Consider the following 20531-nt stretch of genomic DNA (forward strand, 5'->3'; position numbering starts at 1 on the left):
GATACTATTTTAATGCCCTAGTAGAATAGTAACAAAAAGTTCATGGAATTGGTCAAACTACTAGTAAGCCACATAGAGTATGAGTGCCCCTTTGGTTGTTTGCCAGTTATATAAATAGAAGGCAGTTTTCATTAGTCTGATTTTTGAAAAGCTCTTGATGTACTCTAGTTAGTGTTTGACAACTTAAATTAGAAAGTTCACGTTTATTGCAGAGTCAGAGGTTTAACCAATAAATGTATTTTAAGGAAAACATGAGGAATACGATGTAAAAAATTCAGTCATTTTTTCTTGTTGAACCTAAGTTACTTATTTTTATAAAAAGTCATATGAGTAGACTTGAATTATCTTACATAGAAAAATAAAAGATCATGTGAATATATTGTCTTTTCTAGTTTGTTTGGTTGTTTTGTAGGATTTTCCTAGGATGTATATTTTAATGAAACTGGATTATACAAAATATGGCCTTGCACCCTGATTTCTAGCTTTTTAAAAAATATTGGGAGATTGTTTTGATGGGGGAAGAATAATAAATACAGTGGGCTGGAAGAGAAGAGATGGTTAAAGATGTAAAGATGTTAGAAGCTTGAGTTTAGGACTGGTGTAGTTTCTGGTTGCATTGTTGTTAGATATTTTCAGGTATTATGTTTTTGATGTGAAGAATATTCTGTTAGACATTTTAAAACTTCTTACTGTGACCTGGTCTGACGTTTAATTTTGTTGATTGCTTTTAAATTATGTTCTGTAACTGCAGCCTTGTTGCGGTGGGACAGGTTAGTAATTGCGCTTTGTTCTATTTCAGATCCTTGCATGTCACTGAGTCCACCATGCTTTACAGATGAAGATAGGTTTAGTTTGGAAGCTCTTCAAACAATACATAAACAAATGGATGATGACAAAGATGGTGGGATTGAAGTAGATGAAAGCGATGAAGTAAGTGGGGACACTTTCTCTGGTGATCTTACAGAGCAGAATGACTTGTGTTTCTACACTTAAAATTTCCCTTTATTCCTCATGAGACTGAACACCTTCATTTTCAATATCTTTAGCTTTTCTGTTTACATTTTAATTTTAGTTTATAAATTTTTTTGGTTTTTTCTTTGTATATGGGTTTCCCCAGTTTTATAAAAATCTTTAGTCTCATGTTCTTTTGTTTTTAGTGTTTGGAGGCAAAGTCTCTTTGTGCAGTTGAGGATGGCCTCAACAGTCTGTAGCCCAGACTGTTTTCGAACTGGTGGTGGTCTTCCTGCCTCAGATTCTTGAATGCTGAAATTGTAGGTGTATATCACCATGCTCGGCCAGTCCTGTAGTTTTAGAATTCTTAAACAGGTATTCTATTCTGTGAGTTACCAATTACTGCATTCCAAACCACCTTAAAATGTAGTAGTTTAAAATAATAACAGTTTATTATTTCTCTCATGTGTGTGTTTTAACTGGGCTTAAGTAGTTTTTCTGTTCCCTTAGGAATAGGCTGAGGTCACTGGGCCTTTGGGAGTTACTGGAGCTGGAATATCTAAAATGGCCTTTTATCTTTCATGGTCTCCTTGTATGTACCTCTCGATATTCAGGAATGCAGCTCAAAATTTATTATGGCATGACTGCTGGTTTCCAAGTGGTAATCTTCCAAGAAGGCAAATTGTCACGTACCAGGGCTTATACCCATACTTGCCAGCAGATTGGCCAAAACAAGTCTTTTGGCTAAGCTCAGAATTCTATGTTGGAAAGGATTGAATGTGACAGAAGTTATTAGGAGATCTGGATCACTGAAGGCTAACAATTTAGTAATTTACTAGACCTGTTGTCTTTAGTTTTTAAGTATTATCATCTTTCCCTGGTCTAGTTTTTCTCTTACTTTCTCCAAGAAATTGTTTATTTAGCTTCTCCATAGAAGTTGTGTCTGTTCTAACCAACTCCACTTTCATTTTTCAGGGTTTTTCAAACTCTTTGTTGTATTAGTCATTGTTAAATGCTTCTTTTAAATTGTTATTTCATACCTCATTATCTAATGGTATGTAGCAGTGATGTCCTATAGTAATACTGTTACTTAACATGACATTTTCTAAAGATCATTTAACTTGATCCTTTTAGATTTTTAAAGCAGAGCCTCTTACCTATTTTAAATCATCGGCTATTCAGTGGTACTTGTGTACCTATCTCTCTTCAAATCTTATTCTTCTAAATTAGGAGTTTTCAAAACTTTCTCTGAAGGGCCAAGTTACAGTTTGAAACATATCCTCCATAAACACATGTTAAAGATTTTCTTTCTATTTCCCAATATCTATTATACATGAAAATGTTCAAATGGAAGGGGAACAAGGAGAGGGAAGGGTAAAAGATGGAAGAGGAAAAAAAAAAAGAATAGAGAAAACGAAAAAAATGGAAGCAAAGATTTTGTAAATAAGGCGGGAAAGATGGATTGAAGGAAGGGAAAATGAATGGGAGAAAAAGAGTCAAGATATATTATGTACAATTATAGGTTCCCTATCGTAACTATTCACTGTATCTAAAATGGACCAATAAAAATTTTAAAAAACTCATAACATTCTAACCCTCAGTAACACAGGCAGACATTATTTAAAAATGGAGTATAATTAATTAAGGCAAGGACATACCCAAATAGGCTAGACCCTTACTTTTGTTCTTTTAAGAGAGAAGAACACCATGTGGAAGACAGACCTAGGAAAGGACAGCCCTGTGACAGTGAGGGCAGAGATCGGGCATGTGCAGCTGCACATCAAGGAGTGCCAAAGATTGCTGGTGACACCAGCAGCTAAGAGACAGTTATGGGGCAGCATCTGCCTTACAGTCTTGGAGCATGACCCTGATGACAACCTTAATTTTTAACTTCTAGCTTCCAGATCTATATGAGATTAAATTTGTCTTGTTTCAAGCCATACAGTTTGTAGTTCTTTGTGATAGCAGTTTTAGGAGATAAATAGGCAGTAAATATTTTAGGTTTTATAGGCTATGTTGTCTCTGATGGAAATACTCAATTTTGCCACTGTGAAAGTAGCCATAGGTCATACATGAGCTGATGGGCACAGTGACTTTTTATTAAAACTTTATTTGCAAAACACAGCAGGCTTGATTTTGTCTGCATGTCAACCCCTGCTATAAATATAAGACTATGTGTTATTAAGACCACTTTTTTTTTTCTCTTTCACTATTGCCCCTTAAGTGCTTTGGTTATTTACTTGTTCTGTTTTAATCTAAGTACTTTTTTTTCTTGTGCCCAGCTTACTGTCTCTATGTTTTTCCTGTCTAATTCATCATCATTATCACTTTGAGAGTATTTGCCTCAGCTAAGTAACTTACAGTGATCTCTAATTGCTGTTAGATCAGATATTCACTCTTCCATCTTAAATTTAATGTATCTGCATCAGTTGATTGTGATATGCTGAGATGATTTTTCCTCTGTGTGGTTAAAGGTCAATAATACCAAAATCATTTTCACTTTTGCATAGGCCAGTTTATTTCATTTGCTTTTAGAACTCTAGCTTGGGTTAAGTCAAACTTAAAATGTTTTTTAAATACTTGAATTATTTTGTTATTAGGTTGAGTAAGATGAGATTGATGAAATATCAGGAGCTTGACCTTTAGGATCACTTTTTAAATTCATTTCATTCATTTGAATCGAGGCCTTTTACCCTAAGCTACATCCTCAGCCACCACCCCCATTCTTTTGAGACAGGATCTTGCTGAGTCGACAGAGTTGTGAATGGTTACCTTAAATGTGTGATCCTCCTGCCTCAGGTTCCTAGAGCACTGGAATTACAGGAAGGCACCCATTTTATTATATCGAGTGGATAATTCAACAATATTTCCCTCCCTTAATTCTTCCCTTCATTTCAGTCTTCCCTTTTTCACTCCTTTCCTTCTCTTTTTAGCAAGTCCTCTGAATGATTATGGTGACTGAAGAAGTTTGAGGATCACTTGATTAAACCTTTACAATATAGATAGTAGCTGAAGGTCTTTATTTTGATCTTTTAAGACTACATATTATACTTATAACTCTTATTTTCTTATGACTGGTTCTATGAAAAGTTCATGAATTACTGTAATAAATCTTAGTTATTTTTATATTATGCTTGAATAGTTCTTATAATTTCTGGCATAGTATTTGTATTGGACCACTGTGATGGCCTTGCAAAAAAATACTTTTTTGCAGCTTTTGTACTTTGTGAGCTTTCTTATGTCCCAGTTCTACTTTAAAACTTTCTTTCTGGGTTTGGTAGGGTCATGGATATGCCGTTACTGTAAGGCAGTTTTATGTATATGCTTTTCTTGGATAGGAATCCTTTGCTTTTGTAAGTAAAATATTTTATAACCTAGATCAACCATGGTGATCCTGTGGAACTTTTAATGATAATAAATAGCCTGCCGTGCATGTCTGCCACACGTTCACCATCATTGATCTAGATAGTTGAGAAGCATATAGGACATCTCATTACTTTGTAGTTGTGCCTAGAATATTAACTTTGTAAATTTTCTTTCCTACCTTAGTGTTTATTTAGTTGAGTATTCAGGCCCCTGTTCTTGCTTTAATGACTGTAATATTTATTTACTGGAGTTCCTCCTCTATTTCTTACTTTTTCGCTTTGTTTACCAGCTGCTGTTGAGCTATTTTTCTACTTATGGCATTTTGAAAAACTAATTTTCTCAGTGTTGGTAGTCATATATCTGCTTGCCTCTCAAATCAACCACTGTAGAAATCGGAAGACTTTTTCTTATCTAGTGATTCTAAATATTACCGTATTTTGATTGCCTCATCTCTTGTCTACCCCATAATTCTGATGTATTTATTGTAGAATATTCTCTCTTCATAGACTGTTTAAGAAGCATCATTGCTACTTCATAGTTCAATTACATATGGACTAATCTGGTGTTTGTGATAAGCTAGTAACTTACTGTTACATAGTTTGTGTGGAATGATGTACTTAAAATGATAAGTAAGCACTCTTAAATGCAGCTTATTAAGAAACTGGAAAATTATGACCTGTAGCAAGAGATCTGCGTATGCAGAAACGAAAACTTCTGGAATCATTTTATGGCATTACAAAGCATTGGGACATTCAATATCTTCTGCCTTTCTCTGGAAGTTAGCACAGTTCAAATAGTAGAGCTATTACCCTTTTCTCAAATTGTTTTAGATTTCTGATGTCAGACTGCATGGTAATTATATATTTTCATTAAAAAATAAATCGTCATTCCTGTTCCATTAATGTTTAGTTTACCTTAACAAGCATTTCATATTCAGCACTGTTACAGACTGAAAGGGGGCAGAGGAGTAGGAGTGTGAATCAGGATTGTGCATCTGGACTTCTCTGCTTTGGTTCTAGCCTAACTGTACTGCCAGTCCTGCTCCTCTCCTCCCCTCCTTCCCTGAGCATTTTCAACATAACAGCATGGCATTGCATTTATGTAAAATATTTAGTTGAGAGTTTAGCATACTTGATATACATTTTTAAAAGATCTGAATTTGAGTGGTACAGAACATATTTATTCCATTTCATGTATGAATTAAATGTAGTTATGTCTGATGGTAAGTTTTAACACTGTTAGTTTTACATTACTGTTATAATAAATAGTAAGTTACCATACAATTCATCATTCAAGCTGGCATATGTATAAGAATGAAAGAGGGTGCTATTAATAATTATACCAAGACTACAGGTATAAACAGGTTCTATACTAGGCCAACAACCCATATAATTACCCTCACCCATGACTTATCATAGTTTACTTTCTGTTAAACCTACCTTTACCTCTGTCTGGCTCCCTAACTTGTTACTTGCTTTTAAGTATTATGTCAGAATTTCTGCTATTAATAAAACTTGTATCAATTACATTTTAGTTTGTCACTCTGTGTCTTTGTATGTGTTTTCTAGTAACATGAAGGATACAGTCAGAATCTTTCTTGTTTTTAGCTTTAGGTGATTATATATTTTTGTTCTCTACAGATAATATAGTTGAAAATATTTTTATATTAAAATAATGTGCATTGATCCTCTCATTGATTTTAGAATTTTTTTTAGTGGTAGGTGCTTTCTTGACTTTTCCAAATTTTTCTCTGTCCTTTCCTCCCTTCTTTCTTCCCTTTCTTACTTTTTCTGTTTCTCTCAGTTATATTGAGGTATAATTGATAAATGAAATCTTATATGTAAACATACAACATTGTGATTTAATGTATATATATATTGTGAAATGAGTGCCATAGTTAAGGTAATTAGCATACCCAACATTTCACAGATAAGGGAGGATACACTTTCAGTTATAAGATCAGTAAATTTTGGGGATCTAATGTGTACTGATGACTATAGTAAATAACATGGTATAATACGCTTGAATTTGCTAAGGGACCAGATCTCAAGTATTCTCATTACACACACACACACACACACACACACACACAATGATAACCAGCATTTCATATGTGAAACTAACTTCATAGATGGGTTAATCCATTGCTAAGTTCATAGATGAATAGGTAGTTAGAAGGAGGGCCCTTAATGGAGAGAGTTGGTTATGGGACATAGCCTTAAGCTATATCTGGTTGCTGAGTCTTTGTCTCTGGCTCTTTTTTATGTTTTGGTTTTTTTTTTTTTGTCTTTTTCTTTTTTATAAGTACCTGGGATCGAACTCATGACCACATACTTGCAGGCAGGCACTTAGGCCGCTGAGCTAAATCCCCAACCCCTTGTCTCTTGCTCTTTTGAACTCTTTGTGCTTTAAGGCTACTATGAGTTATATAGCTTTCCTCTATCATGCCTCTCCACCATGAAGTTCTTTAGACTTCATACACTAACCATAAACTGTAACCTCTGAAAACAGGAGCCAAAAAAAAAAAACAAAAAAAAACCTCTTCTATAAGTTTTACATGTCAGGTATTTTGTCTCAGAAATGGAAAAGCTGACCAATACAAAAAATTAGTACTGAGATTGAGGCCATTTCTGTGACTATGTGCTTCAAAACTGTTTGGCACTGGTTTGCAAGAGGAATTTGGGAATGTTTGAAGAAGTGGCCTATTGGTGCCCTGGAATATTGCAAGTAGAGCCTGATGGGCAGTTATGATGGGAGCTCAGAATGTTAACAAGTATATGTGCTTGCTGAAGAGATTGGGTCTGCTAAATGAAGGGTTTTTTTTTGTTTTGTTTTGTTTTTGTTTTTGTTGCATGAGGATCATAAAAAGGCAAAATTGAAGCATCTTAGGAACCAATAAGATATAGCCATTACAGGCTTTTACAGCCATTATAAGTGTAAAAGTATAAACTCTGAAAGACTTTGCTGTGAAAAGAATGCCATAGAGTACTGTCCTCACTTATGGATTCCTAGGAAAGCATTTGCTGGTCCAGCCATCCACACGCACACTCATAGGCTGCTACAGCTGTGGTCCAGGGGCCCTTGGCTAGTCCTTGCACTGGTGATACTTGTTTTTCAGAAATGCAAAATGGAAGAGTTGTGGGGTCACAGAGGCTTCTACTGAGATTTTAAAAGGAAGGGCTAAAATATGAGGCAATTGTGATAGGGGTTAGTGTCCTAAACATATCTGTTTTCCTTTCTAGAAAGTCTATCACTGCTCTCCATAAAAATACTGTTTTTTGTTTCTCTTTATGTAATTATTTTTATTGGTAAGTTTATTAGTTTACCTTCAACTCTGGCTCATTGCTTCAGTCTCATCTTATTCTCTTGTCTCTAGGGTTGTTGAGTTTTATTATTTGATTTCTAACTGGTTTAGCCTTTGCTAGTCTTTTTCTCTTTTTAAATGCATTTTGAATATTGCTTGATAAAAACATTTTGAAATATGCTGTTTTCAAAAACTTGCTTCGTAGTTCAGAAGTCTCAAACTTTAGTGCCTATTAGTATTGCCAGAACACTTGTTACAACACAGATGGCTAGGCTTAACCACAGAGGTTCTGATGCATTAGGTTTGAGATAAAACCCAGTAATTCATTCTTCTGAGTTCTCTGATGGTGTTGCTTCTGCTATTTCAGTTGCTACTCTGTGAGAATCACTGCCATAGTCTATAAAATAGCCTATGCTTCTTAATTTAGAATTCATGAGCCCTTCTAGTATAGTTAATAGCATGCCTTTCAAGCTATGGTCATTTCCTAAGCATGTTTTTAATGTCTTCTTTACATTAGAACCACTGATACAACTTCTTTTATACATAATGCCTATAGAAACATTTGAGTCAGTTTTTTTTCAGTCTCTTACTGTTTCATTTTGCTTGTCAAAATAAAGCCATCTTGTAACATTAATTTTAAGATTTAATTCAAATAGAAGTCTCGCTTTTTTATATTTTCTTCCATCATTCTTCCTTTAAGCCAAAGTAATCTGTTTGTACTATCTTCCCGTATGGCATTTCCATTCTCTAGCCCACTCTTTGAGCATTGCCTGTCCTACATTAATTGCATAGCATGTGTTTGGTGGTTAAGAGAATTTAAACTTTCTTTGTAGGCTATAAATGTGAGTCTTAAAAAACTATCATTTCCTAAGTATTGATATCACCTCTCTGAGCTTTACTGATTGAAATGCTACAGACTTTTCTCGTATTTGTATTTTTCCTCTGAGAAACTAGCATATGATGGTGACATATACAAACTACTCGTCATTGGCTGGGGATGTAGATCAGTGGTAGAGTGCTTGCATAGTGTTTATGAGACCTTACATTTAGTCCCTAGCACTGGAAAAATTACTCTATATGATAAATTGATGGGATCTCTTAATGATTGGCTTTCTTAAAGTTCCCAGGAGATAAGGCATATATTTAGGATAATAACTTCTTAGTGGATAAAATTGTGAAAAAATAATGAATTCCTTTAAATTTTTGATGAATTAAAAGATTTTTGTTTTTATAAGTTAATATTTAATATTAACATTTAATTCAGAGATTTAGTGTCAAGTTTGATGAACTTTGAAAAATGTATACACTCATGTATCTACCATCTGAATTGAGAAAAATAGTATTCTCACTCAATTTATTCGTGTTGCTGTATATTATGTATAATTAGTACATTCTTTTCTTTAACTCTTGATTGCTAGTTTATTTTCCATGCTCAGTGTTGAATTTAAAATGTGTCAGTGATCTAATCCTAATTAAAGATGATAGCATTTGGGTAGAAATGGTTTTTTCTTTTTACTGTCAGAAGTCATATAACAGTTGGGAGCTCACAATCTGTATTTTTGTCTAAAACTTTTTCTACTATTCTGAAATGATTGCCCATGTATTTGATGTCATCTCTTCTTACTCTGGAGCAGCAGTGCTTCTGGAAATATTCTGTGATCATTATAATATTATGCATTTTCTTTTGGACATTTCCCATTTCTCCAACTTACTATTTTTTTTTTGTCTTTTTCCGGGGATCGAATTCATGACTGTCTGCTTACAAGGCAGGCGCTTATGCCGCTGAGCTAAATCCCCAGCCCCTCCAACTTACTGTTGTTTCTTCTACCTTTAAACACAACAAAGTAAAGACTTTCCTTGACTCTGTTTTTCCCTTTGATTATTACCCCATACCCTTGTTTTTGGCTTATAGCAAAATCCCTCAAAAGGGATTAGTACTAATTCTTTTTTCTTGAACTCACCCTAGGCTTTTGCTTTTTGTCTTCTTCTTTATCAGTACATTTTAGACGTACATATTGATAACATTCAGCATGGGGAATTTGTCCTGCTGCTGCTTTTTTTCCCATTCCCTCATCGCCTTTCAGCGCCTCTTCTGCTACTTGATAGGTCTGTCTTCAAAGGATAAAAGAGGCCTTTATTCCGGGAACACGGGAAAGGAGACCGGCGTACTGGCCACTGGAATCTGGAGGTCTCTCTCGGACCCGTGGCGTGGGGGAATCTAAATAGCCTAAGCTTAGGGCAGCACCCTAATGCCATTAGAGATGCACAGGTATCTCATTGGCGCACAGGTCCTTAAGGATGGGGATATAGGGTTACAATCAAGTGCATAGGGGGCAAGGGGGGAGGAGTTTAGCTGCAGCCTTTTCTGGTTACAGTGTTCCATCTGGGCCGGCAACTCTTTCACTACTTGTTTACAAAAGCCTTGTGTCCATTTTGACCTTGTATTCTTGTCGCTTTCTTCCTTTCCCTTCATCCCTCCCTTGTTCTTCTTCCTCCTTTGTTTTCCTTCCTGTTTTCCTCTAATTTCCCAATATTTGTTATACATTTTGGTTCTCATTTACACTTCTAGTTTCTCACACCACAGAAACAGTGTGGGATTGTAACATGAGTGTCTGATTTATTTCACTTAAAGAGTATGGTCTCAAGGTACATCCATTTGCCTAGAAAAGTCTCAAAGCTTGTCCTTCTACATGGCAGAGTACTACTGTGATATAACTTTTTTTGTCAGATGGGCATTTGGGCTGTTGCTAAGATTCAGCTATTACAAATTTTGCCGCTATAAACATGGGTTGCATATGTTGCTGTATAATGATGCTTTTAATTCTTTTGAGAAGATGCCAAGAACGGGAGTAACTGGGTCAAATGAAACCCCTAGTTGTAGGTTTTTGAAGAATCTGCACACTGATTGCACCAGTCTCCACTCCCACCGGCAGTGCAGTAAGGTTCCTTTTAATGCACAACCTTGCTAGCATTTGTTATTGAGTGATTTCTTGACAATAACCATTCTTTTTGTAGTGAGATGGATTTTCTCCCTCAGGGGAGAAAATTTAAAATACATTCAGAGGAAAAAGAGCAAAATAGAAGAAAAGAAAGTGATTAGAAGCAAGGCAGGAGGGTGAAGGAAGATTATGCAAACTTTGGAAAGTTGAAGAAGACGACAGAGGAAAAAGGGTAAAGAAATTCATAAAAACTAGAACAGCACAAAACAACAGCAACAACCAAAAACTAGAAACAAGATACATACTTGCATAAAAAGAAGAACAAACAGTTAAGGAAACAAAGAAAAAAGCAAAAAGCCAAAAAAAAAAAAAGGAAGAAAAGAAGCAAAAATCGTCTACTTCAGGAAGTCTCTTGTCGCATAGACAGCGCGGGCAGATCGATCCCAGATCCATGTTGATTTATCCCAGCAAGCCTGCAGTAGACTTATGGTGGGGTGCTTGATAATTCCAGCAAACCTGCTTCTTTATTCCACTGAGGTTCATGTTGGTTTCTGTTTCTGAGGTGGGACCTGAGCTGTTGAGCCTACAGCACTTCCTGTGCCTCCTGCTTACCTGAACTTGGTTTCCTGCCAACTTGTGCTGGACTCTGACCGACCTCCCACTGATTTGAATTCAACTCAACCTCACCCTGATACTGGGAACTGCTAAATGGCGCCAGTCTGCAACTGCTCTGAATTTTTAGCTCTCTTAAAATAGCAACTGCCCTGTTGCCCTCCCTTGGACCACGTCTGAACCCAGGTGACTCTAGCCACTGCAGTCCACTGTCCACTGCCCTATTGCACTGGTGCATTTCTCCCTGGAGGCTTCTGGGGTTGCCATTAACCACCACGTGTCTGCAGTTTTGAGTTGTCCCTCTCCCTCAGTAAATCTTGGCTAACGCAGAAAGTGCTGCTCAATGCATCCTTCTTTGTTAAGATCCCTGTCTTCACTCTTCTTGTGAGCTTTAGTTCTCCCTTCAGATCCTGGGGGACCCACTTCCCTCCTCTTTCCCTTCTTTACGTTACTATATTCTAGCATCTGGACACCAAATCTTAGAGAGGTGTTTCTCTGCTGTTCACTTTTCCATCATTTTCCTGGAAATCACTGGCTTTTGATTTTATTACTCCACCAAAACTGTTCTGATAGCTGGGAATGTAATTTGGTGGTAGAGTGTTTGCTTAGTACATATAAGCCCCAACGTTAGAGCACTACCACTGAGACCAAAAAACAAAACAAAACAAAACAAAACAAAAACAACAAAAAACCCCCCACACAATCTTGTTGTTCTCCTAAGTGGTATCTGTGTTGCTATGCAAGGGTTAGTTCTTGGTCTTCATATTGTTTAGAAACATCATGAGAGTTAAACATGCTTTCCTTTTTGCGACACTTCTGTTCTTCACTTGGCTTGCTTTTTTGTTTTTTTTCACTTGGCTTTCATACTTTCCTATTTTATTTATACTCTAGTAGTTGCCCTCCAATTCAAATTTCCTCTTTATTTTTCTGTCCTTACTCTTCTTTGTTTATTTATACCCAGGCTTTGAAAAAGATTATGCAGTTAGTATAGTTCTGAACTTGGGTTTTTTATGTACAACTGCATTATCATCTCAGTTTGAATATCTAATAGTTATCTTAAATTTAAGTGTTCAAAATTCAGTCCTAATTTTCTGCTTTACTGAGCTCTCTGTTGTCTTTTTTTTCTTAACTATGAAGTTACTGTTTAAATAGCTGCATAAAGTTAAACATAAAGCTGCATAGAGTTAAACAAAAGTTTTGCCAACATCTTTGATCTCATCTACATTAGTTTATTAAAAAGATTGGAAAATGGTAACATTTTGTGTTAATTCTTTTTATTAGTTAAATTAATTCTTTAAAGGGAAACTTTAGTATTTCAATAATTTTATGTATTTGTGTTAAAAAGGCAGGGTATAGTTTCCAAAACTCCTCCAAAGGGGATGAAAGAGAAGTGTGTGTGTGTGTGTGTGTGTGTGTGTGTGCGTGTGTGTGAGAGAGAGCGAGCGAGCAAGAGAGATTTGGTTGTTAATATCATGAACTCATAGATTTAAATGAGCCTCATTTTATCATTATCTTTTGTTGTTAAGTTGTCCCACCTGAGGCACATGGAAGCCTATCGAGGCTTGTACTTTGATTCTTCTTTTTTTTTTCTACTTCACAGGAATTGAGGCAGATAGGTTACTGTATTTTACTATATAATACTCAACATGTAAGACATTGCAGCTAACATTATTATAAATAAGAGGAAAATCAAATGAGTCATTATGAGCTTCAGAGTAAGCTACATCTTCATAATCTCCATGTTTATCACCTTTGCTTTCTGGGTATAATTTAATGAGGTCATCAGTGTAAAGAATGGTAATTGTATCTGTTGCAGATGTCATCGTCTTCACAGTAACTGTGGTTGGCTCATATACCCCTGCTTGTTTTTTGCTTTATGGTTTACTCTTAATCAAAGCAAGTGCATTTTAGATTGTTACGGTCTGGTTTAACTTAAGTTTCATTATGAAAATCTTTTAACTTTACAACCAGTCCCAGAGTCTTCAGCAGCATTAACTGCCACTGTATTAGGAATCACAAGAGATCTTACCAATTCTGCAGTAGTAGGCTGATTTGAGGTCCTATGCTGGTTGCATAGTTTTCAGGTTATGTGGAAAGAGCTGCTTGTATAGCACTGCTATACAAACCAAAGGATAGATTTTCAGCTCCAAAACTCTCTTCATCCCACAGAATGCTTCCTATAAAGAGCACTCCATCTCATCACACATGAAATTTTTGCCCCATGTAAAATAATTGATGCAGATGTATGATATTTAGTATTCTTTTATTAATATCAGTTCATCTTTCCAAATTCTCTCCAATATTTTCTGCTTGTCTCAACTTGGTAGCTTTAAAAGTTTATTTTCTAAATTAGCTAGGGCTGACAGGGTAATTCAGAAGCTTCAGCAGTGCATTCCAGATAATGTTTTAAAACTCTTCGAAGTGCCGTAATGCTAGCCTATACTTGATATTTCATACATATGTTGTCAGTTGCACCATTGGTTAAAATCACATTGACACCAGTGGCCAGGTCTTCTGAATTCTCTCTTTGGCTATACAGTATCTGATTCTGTCTAATTTGGCCAAGTTTTTCAGTGTTTCTAACAACCAGTTATATAACAAGCTTTTATTTTTGTTTTCTGCTGACTGAAGTCAAGGTAAGCAGTTTTTTGTGTTTATTCTCTTAGGCATTCCCTGAAATCCCAGTGCACAATTAATTACATAGCCAGTGATCCGTATACTTTCCTTTTGATTTCTTGTATGGACTTTGAAAGTGTTAACAGAATTGATTGGTTAGTGAGGCTTACCATTTACATTTGTATTTGCCAGCAAGTACAGCATCAGTTAGAGTGGTGGTGAACCTTTTACAGACAGAGTGCCCAAACTTGCAGCCTAAAATTCACTTACTTATTGAAAAGTGCCAATACTGCAATTAAAGCTGAATACTGAGGTTTTAGGTTAGGGAAAATAAAAAAAAACCTCATACAGTAAGATCTTTTATCCTAAAAGAAAAAATAATAACAGAGCTTTTAATGCCACAAATAGCTTTTTATTTAAAGGTAAAAGTTTGCGTTTCATGTGCTTTTTTTCTCAGTTAATGTGATCTTTGCTGCCTTATGCATCTGATAATTTGGTAAACCTTGGCTCATACTTCGTTAGTAAGTAGCGCATGCAGCACTCAGGTCATCTGTTAAACTGTTTATTTTTTGAGGTTTGATATAATTCAAAGCTGAAAACAGCTTCTCAGAAGCATCAGATGATCCAAACAAAGCAAGAAAAGCAATTTTAAGTGCTTTCATTGACTTAAAATTGTTTAGCAGAGAATTCATTTTCAAAACTGCCAACTGTGCTGTCCTTTGTCATCCCTTCATACTCTGTCTTCTCAAGTGTTGTATGCAAGTTGTAGAATTTATTTTTCTAGATAGAGCTTTGTTGAAATTCCAGTAACTCTGTTTCCCAGTTTCCAAAATCTAACCAATATAAATAGCAAAGAACAAGTTCTTCAAATTTGGTTTTATGTGGAAAAGAAAAGACAAGATTGTGTCCATCTTATGGAACTATAAAAGATCTGTTACTGAAATTCTCCTTCGCAGCTGATCCAGTGCTAGAAAATTCTTTATAGATTTCCTAATGGCTTGTAGGATTGTATGCCTATGTTAGAGAGTTTTCTAAATGCATTTCTAGATTTAGAAAAATACTTCAGCTGCCCACTTTCAAAAGCTGAAAGTTTTCTTTCAAAGGTTTAAAATTTCCTTTCTGCTGTTTTCCCTATACTTTGTAGATTTTTGTCCAGTATATTGAAGTATAGTGTAAAATCTATAAAAAACAAAAACAAAAAGAAAAACGTGAGGTTTGTTAAGCCAAGCTATATGAACAAGCCATGGATATTCTTGCTCCTTTTTACTCATAAACAGTCTAATTTCATCCAACGTGTGTAGATCTCTTCAGGACACATCTTCTGTTTGGCTACTGGACATTATATCAGTAAAGCATTATAATGTGACTGGACTTCATCAAGAAATACTAGTAACTGTTGAAAATTAAGAGCATGATCCATGATGTAATTGCCACATTTGTGACATCTTTGAAGATACTATTTTTTTTTTTTTGCTGCTTTCTCTGATGCAAAGAGCCTCTTCATGTGTAATACAATGAAACTGAATGACTGTTTTGCTTCTGTAACAAATAACTTTATGAAATCAAATATCACCGCACCATGCAAGGTGTTCTACGACTGGTAACTGAAACCCCTTTTTTTGCTGTCATGTTTTATGACAAAAGAGCTTCCATCAAGCATTGAGATGTCTATCCCTTGTGTTCTTTCAAGCAAAGACACTATTTGTATCAGCTCTTTTCTCATGATGTCATCAGTAGCTTAATAGAATTACTGCTAGTCTTACATTATTATTTATATCTGTGCTATCATCTAAGCACATAGAGTAACATACTATTAACTGAAGCAGAAAATGAACTATATTGAATTACTTAACCAGACATCCCAGAATTGTTCGAGTCTGGTTGGATTCATATTCTCATACAACTACTAGTAGAACTCTCATCTGTTTGTCTCAACTGGAGCTGTCCCCCCACCCCCAAATTCTCCAGCTGACTCTCCCTGTGTTGTGGCCCAGTAGCCTTTAACAGCTTCAAATCATATCAGGTAACTTTAGTGAAACAGAGTTTATTTTTTCCAAGTATTCCAGCAAAACTGCAAGGTGGGATATATATTGGCTCTGTTTGATCTGATACAATCATGTGCCTACTTCTCATCACTGTGGACATAGAAATAGGGATATTGTGATTGGTTAGTCTTTCTTAGTTTAGACATTGATAGCTCCACAGAAAGGGGGAACTGGGAGAATATGAAAATACAGTAACAAGATTGTAATAATGTTCATAATGATAACTCAGGATTATCATAATTTAGTACATTTTAAATAATTCTTTTGAAAATATTTTAAGTACTGAATTTTGAAAGTTGCCGAAAATGAGAATGTTGCTTCTGTAAATGTCTTCAACAGTAGTCTGGAAATACTTTTATTTTATGACATTGTTGGATAATTTTATTTTTATACTTATAGAGTAAGTATAAAGGCTTTTTAAAAAATTAGAGATGATGGTATTACAATGAATATAACTAGTTTTGAGCGTATTGAGAATGATTGAATAGCACCTTTGTGGAACCAGATAATATCTCTGCATTAGGACAGAAGTTAAGAGTATAAAAATGTGTATCAGAAGCTCGAATTAGTTTTTCACTGTGTTTTAAAAGTATATTAGATATATAACAACAGTCCTGAGCTTATAATTAGCATAAAATATTCCAAAGTAATCAGACTCAGTTGACATAATTTTATTAAATATCAGATACTATTGTAAGCATTTCTTTCTTTAAAATTAAATGTAAGGCCAGAGATTTAGCTCAGTGGCATAAGTGCCTGCCTGGCAAGCGTGAGGTTGTGATTTTGATCCCTGGTACAAAAAAAAAAAAGTAAATAGATGTATCATATTATCATATTTAAAATTTTTTTTTAATTTTGTTATAATTCATCTAGCAATTGTAAGGGAGGCAGTTTGAGTAGTTACAAAATTGCATTATTATCCATAATACTGTGATAAAATATAATAATAATATTGTGATTAAAAACTGTTGAATTTTTTGTGTAGTTGTGTTACTGTTGTGAGATACATTCTAAATGGTGGAATTTCTAGCTTAAAGGCAGTAACTGCTTAACATTTTAATGGTCCTACAGAAAAGTTATATACTATTTTGTATTTTCACAGATGTATTAAAAATACCTTTTCCTGTACATATTCATAAAGAACACTTTTTCCTTTTAAGCTTTATTGAAATATAAGTGACTTATTATAAACTGCATGTATTTCCTTACATAGTTTCATTGCCAGTAATTTTAGTGGTACCTCGGTTCACGAACTTAATTCTTTCCACGATTCTGGTTGCAAAATGAGTTGGATGAGAAGTGAATTAAATTTAGTGGTGAGGTTTAACGTTGACCTTATGGGGAAACTTGATTTGGTTCTCTTCCAGTTCATTTTGTGACCAGAATCATGGAAAGAATTAAATTCATGAACTGAAGCACCACTGTATTTTTTATAAAGATTCAGACTTCCATCTGGTTGGAGGATTTTTAATGATGTTTCTAGTGTAGAATTTCTGGTACTGAATTATTTGAGTTTCTGAAGTTTTATTTTTGGCAAATATTTTTTGCTGGATAAGAATTTTTGGCAGTGTTTTTCATTTTCATGGATTATATGTGCTACATAAGTGTTTTCCATATTGTATCTAATAAAAAATATGCTGCACACTTTACTTTGTTTCTTTGAAAAATATGTTCCTATTATTCCCTGCCATAATTGCTTTTAAGATACTCTGTTTATCCTTGTTTTAAGGTTTTTTTTTTTTTTTGTACCAGAAATCAAACTCAGGATCTGTGTTTGCCAGGCAGGCACTGTGGCACTGAGCTATATCCCCATCCCTCAGCTGTTTGATTTTGACATCTCTTAGTGTAATTATCATGCTGTTTCTTGACTTGGATATTGTTGATCTTCTAAATATATATGTTTAGGTTACTTAATAAGGTTTGGAAAATTTTTATATTTCTTCAAATACATACATTTTCGTTGCTATCTTTCCTCTCCTTACCGACTATGGTTCCACGTGTGTTAGGCTGCTGGAAGTTGTTTCACAGTTCCATATTCATTTTGGATAGTTTCTACTGTTTATTGTACTTTAGGTTGCTCATTTTTCATTTTGTTGTATTTGATTTATCCATGTATTTTTCATCTCATACCATCCAGTTAATCTTATATGCCGTTCCTTAATATGTTTAATATTTTTAACAGCTTATTGAATATTGAGGCTATATATAAGACCTATTTTAATATTTTTAAAAGAATTCTCTTATCTGTACTGTGTTTGGGTTGGTTTTGATTGATATCTCTTAGTTCTGTTGTCCTGTATCTTGGCATGTGTTGTAGTTTTTCACTGAATGCTAGACATTTTAAATCTTGTCATGTTGGTATAGGATATTTTGTGTTCTATAGATACTCTTGAGCTTTGTTGTAAAGCTGAGCTAAATTATTTGGAAACAGTTTACTTTTCTGGTCTCATAAGCTTTTAAAGGCAGAATCAGTATGGTGGCACACACTTTTGTAATTCCAGCACCAGTGAGGCTGAGATAGGAGAATTGCTGTGAGTTTGAGGCTGGCTTAGGCAACAAGTTCAAGGCCAACCTGGACTATATAGCAGGACTCTGTCAACACTCACACACACACACAAACACACACACACACACACACACACACACACACACACACGGTAAAGAAAAGAGATCAGTTTGGTTTAGTTGTGGGTTAATATTCCCCAGTACTGAACTGAAACCTTTCATAGTCTTCTGTCTTGTGACTCAGGCACTAATCTCTGCCATAGATGATTATCAGAGATTATTTCCTTATTCTTTCAGATGAGGATTTTTTTTTCCTTTTTTGCACAACCATTTCTGGTCATGCATATATTGATCAGTAGTTAGCTGAAAGCTCAAGCCAGCCTTGTCTGCGTGTGCATGTTCTCTTTCATTGTTCAATCCACTTGTCTCTAGTACAAGTCCTACGATCTTGAATACCTTGGCCTCTGGACTCCCTGTTCCATCTCTTTAGAGAAACTGCCAGGGGTCCTAGAACGCTAAAGAGCTGACTTAGGGCAGCCCTTGCACACACTTACTTCTGGTTATCTAAGAGAGCACTGTCTTTTGTTTCCTGCTGTTCATTGTCTTTTTTTTTTTTTTTTTGGTACTGGGGATTGAATTCACAACCTTACCCTTGCCAGACAGGCGCATATGCCACTGAGCTAAATCCCCAGCCCAGTTCATTGTCTTTTGTTTGTCTATATTTTTTTCTGATGCAGTAGTTTTTTTTTTTTTTATTTTTTTTTAAGGGGGGATAAGTTATATGTGACTTCTTAACAAAACAAACGAAGAAAGTATACTTGAACTCAAAAACCTTATGTTTCACAAGGGAGGATGACTAATCTCTGTAACATCATCTTTACTTGAAATGTAAGTTTTGACTTTACAAATGTTATCAAATAAAACACAGGATGAGTTTTATGTTTGTTAAATCCTTAATACCTACTTTTATTTAAATATTCACATATTCATACTAGTTCTGAATTACATACCTTATATTGCTGATACTGTGCTGATTGAGCATAGTACTAGTTTGTAAGATTTCATGGGTATTTGTCTGGACATGGTACATAATTTATCTTTTATTTTCATGCAGAATTCCAGTTTGCTTATAGCTTTTTGTTTGATTTTTGTCTGTGTCTATTTTGTATCTGTCTGTATCTGTTGTGGTTGATAAGATCAAGGCTATTAAAATAAGGCGGATTTTAGCACTAGCCCCTGACTTTGCATCAATTGAAGCATCTACTGTGGTGCGCCTCAAGTCAAGATGTGATAATGCTGTTATTTGTAGAATTCTCAGGTCACTGATTATCAGCTAGTGTAATGTAGTGCCTCAGTCAGCCTTCGTTCAGTTTTAGAAAGTACATGTCGGTAAAAATTTAACTCATTATTTTGAAAACCAACCCCAGTATTCTATAAAATTTGAGTGCTGACATTAATGAGTTAACATGTATCAAGCACTTTTTTAAAAAATTAATTTTGTTGGACCACTTTACATATACATAATGATAACATTCATCATCGAGAATTTGTATCCGTATATTTGTGTCCATTTACTTAGAAATGTTTGAGGTTTATTCTTCTTTATGACTGTGAAAAAAACCCATGTTTTCTTTATCTATTCATCCATTGATGAATATTCATTCATTCATTCATTCATTCATTCATTGAGTGAATATCTATTCATTCATCCATTGGGCTGTTGTATAACAAATTGCCAAATGGCTTTTTTTATACTTTATATAAAGTAAACCACTTAAACCTTATAACCCTTTGAAGTTGCCAGTTTTGAAATGAACAAACTGAAGCACAGAGAATAAAGTAATTAAAAGTCTCAACAGTAATAAGTAGCACATTTTGGCCGGGCATGTAGCTCAGCGATGCAGCGCCTGCCTGGCAGACGCGAGGGCCTGAGTTTGGTTCCCGGTGCCAAAAAGAAAATAGTAAAAAAAAAGACCAAATAATTAGCACATTTGGATATCTGTGTGGAGTGAAGACCAAATGTGGTCTGAGCTACTCTGCTATTTGAATAGTTTGAGGGCAAAGAGAAATACTGACAATTTGTTTTTGATTAGCATCCTATCACTTCTAAGAGTTTGGGGATCAGTGCATTTTTATAGACTATCCAGATAGGGACACTGCTGGAGAACTTATATTGGAATTCTTCAAAATTTA

General features: G+C 35.0%; 1 protein-coding gene across 2 annotated transcripts in view; it reads left to right on the forward strand.

Moving 5' to 3' along the window:
• Stim2 (stromal interaction molecule 2) overlaps positions 1–20531 on the forward strand; it is a 144841-nt gene that overhangs the window by 56622 nt on the left and 67688 nt on the right. For both annotated transcript variants that reach the window (XM_063240514.1, XM_003467390.4), the window contains exon 2: positions 800–930. In XM_063240514.1, the coding sequence (XP_063096584.1) occupies positions 800–930 (131 nt within the window). The remainder of the gene's footprint in view (positions 1–799; positions 931–20531) is intronic.

The sequence above is a fragment of the Cavia porcellus genome, unplaced genomic scaffold (assembly GCF_034190915.1).
Source record: "Cavia porcellus strain 051 isolate PalLab524CR breed Dunkin Hartley unplaced genomic scaffold, mCavPor4.1 scaffold_30, whole genome shotgun sequence".
In the NCBI taxonomy this organism is placed as follows: domain Eukaryota; kingdom Metazoa; phylum Chordata; class Mammalia; order Rodentia; family Caviidae; genus Cavia; species Cavia porcellus.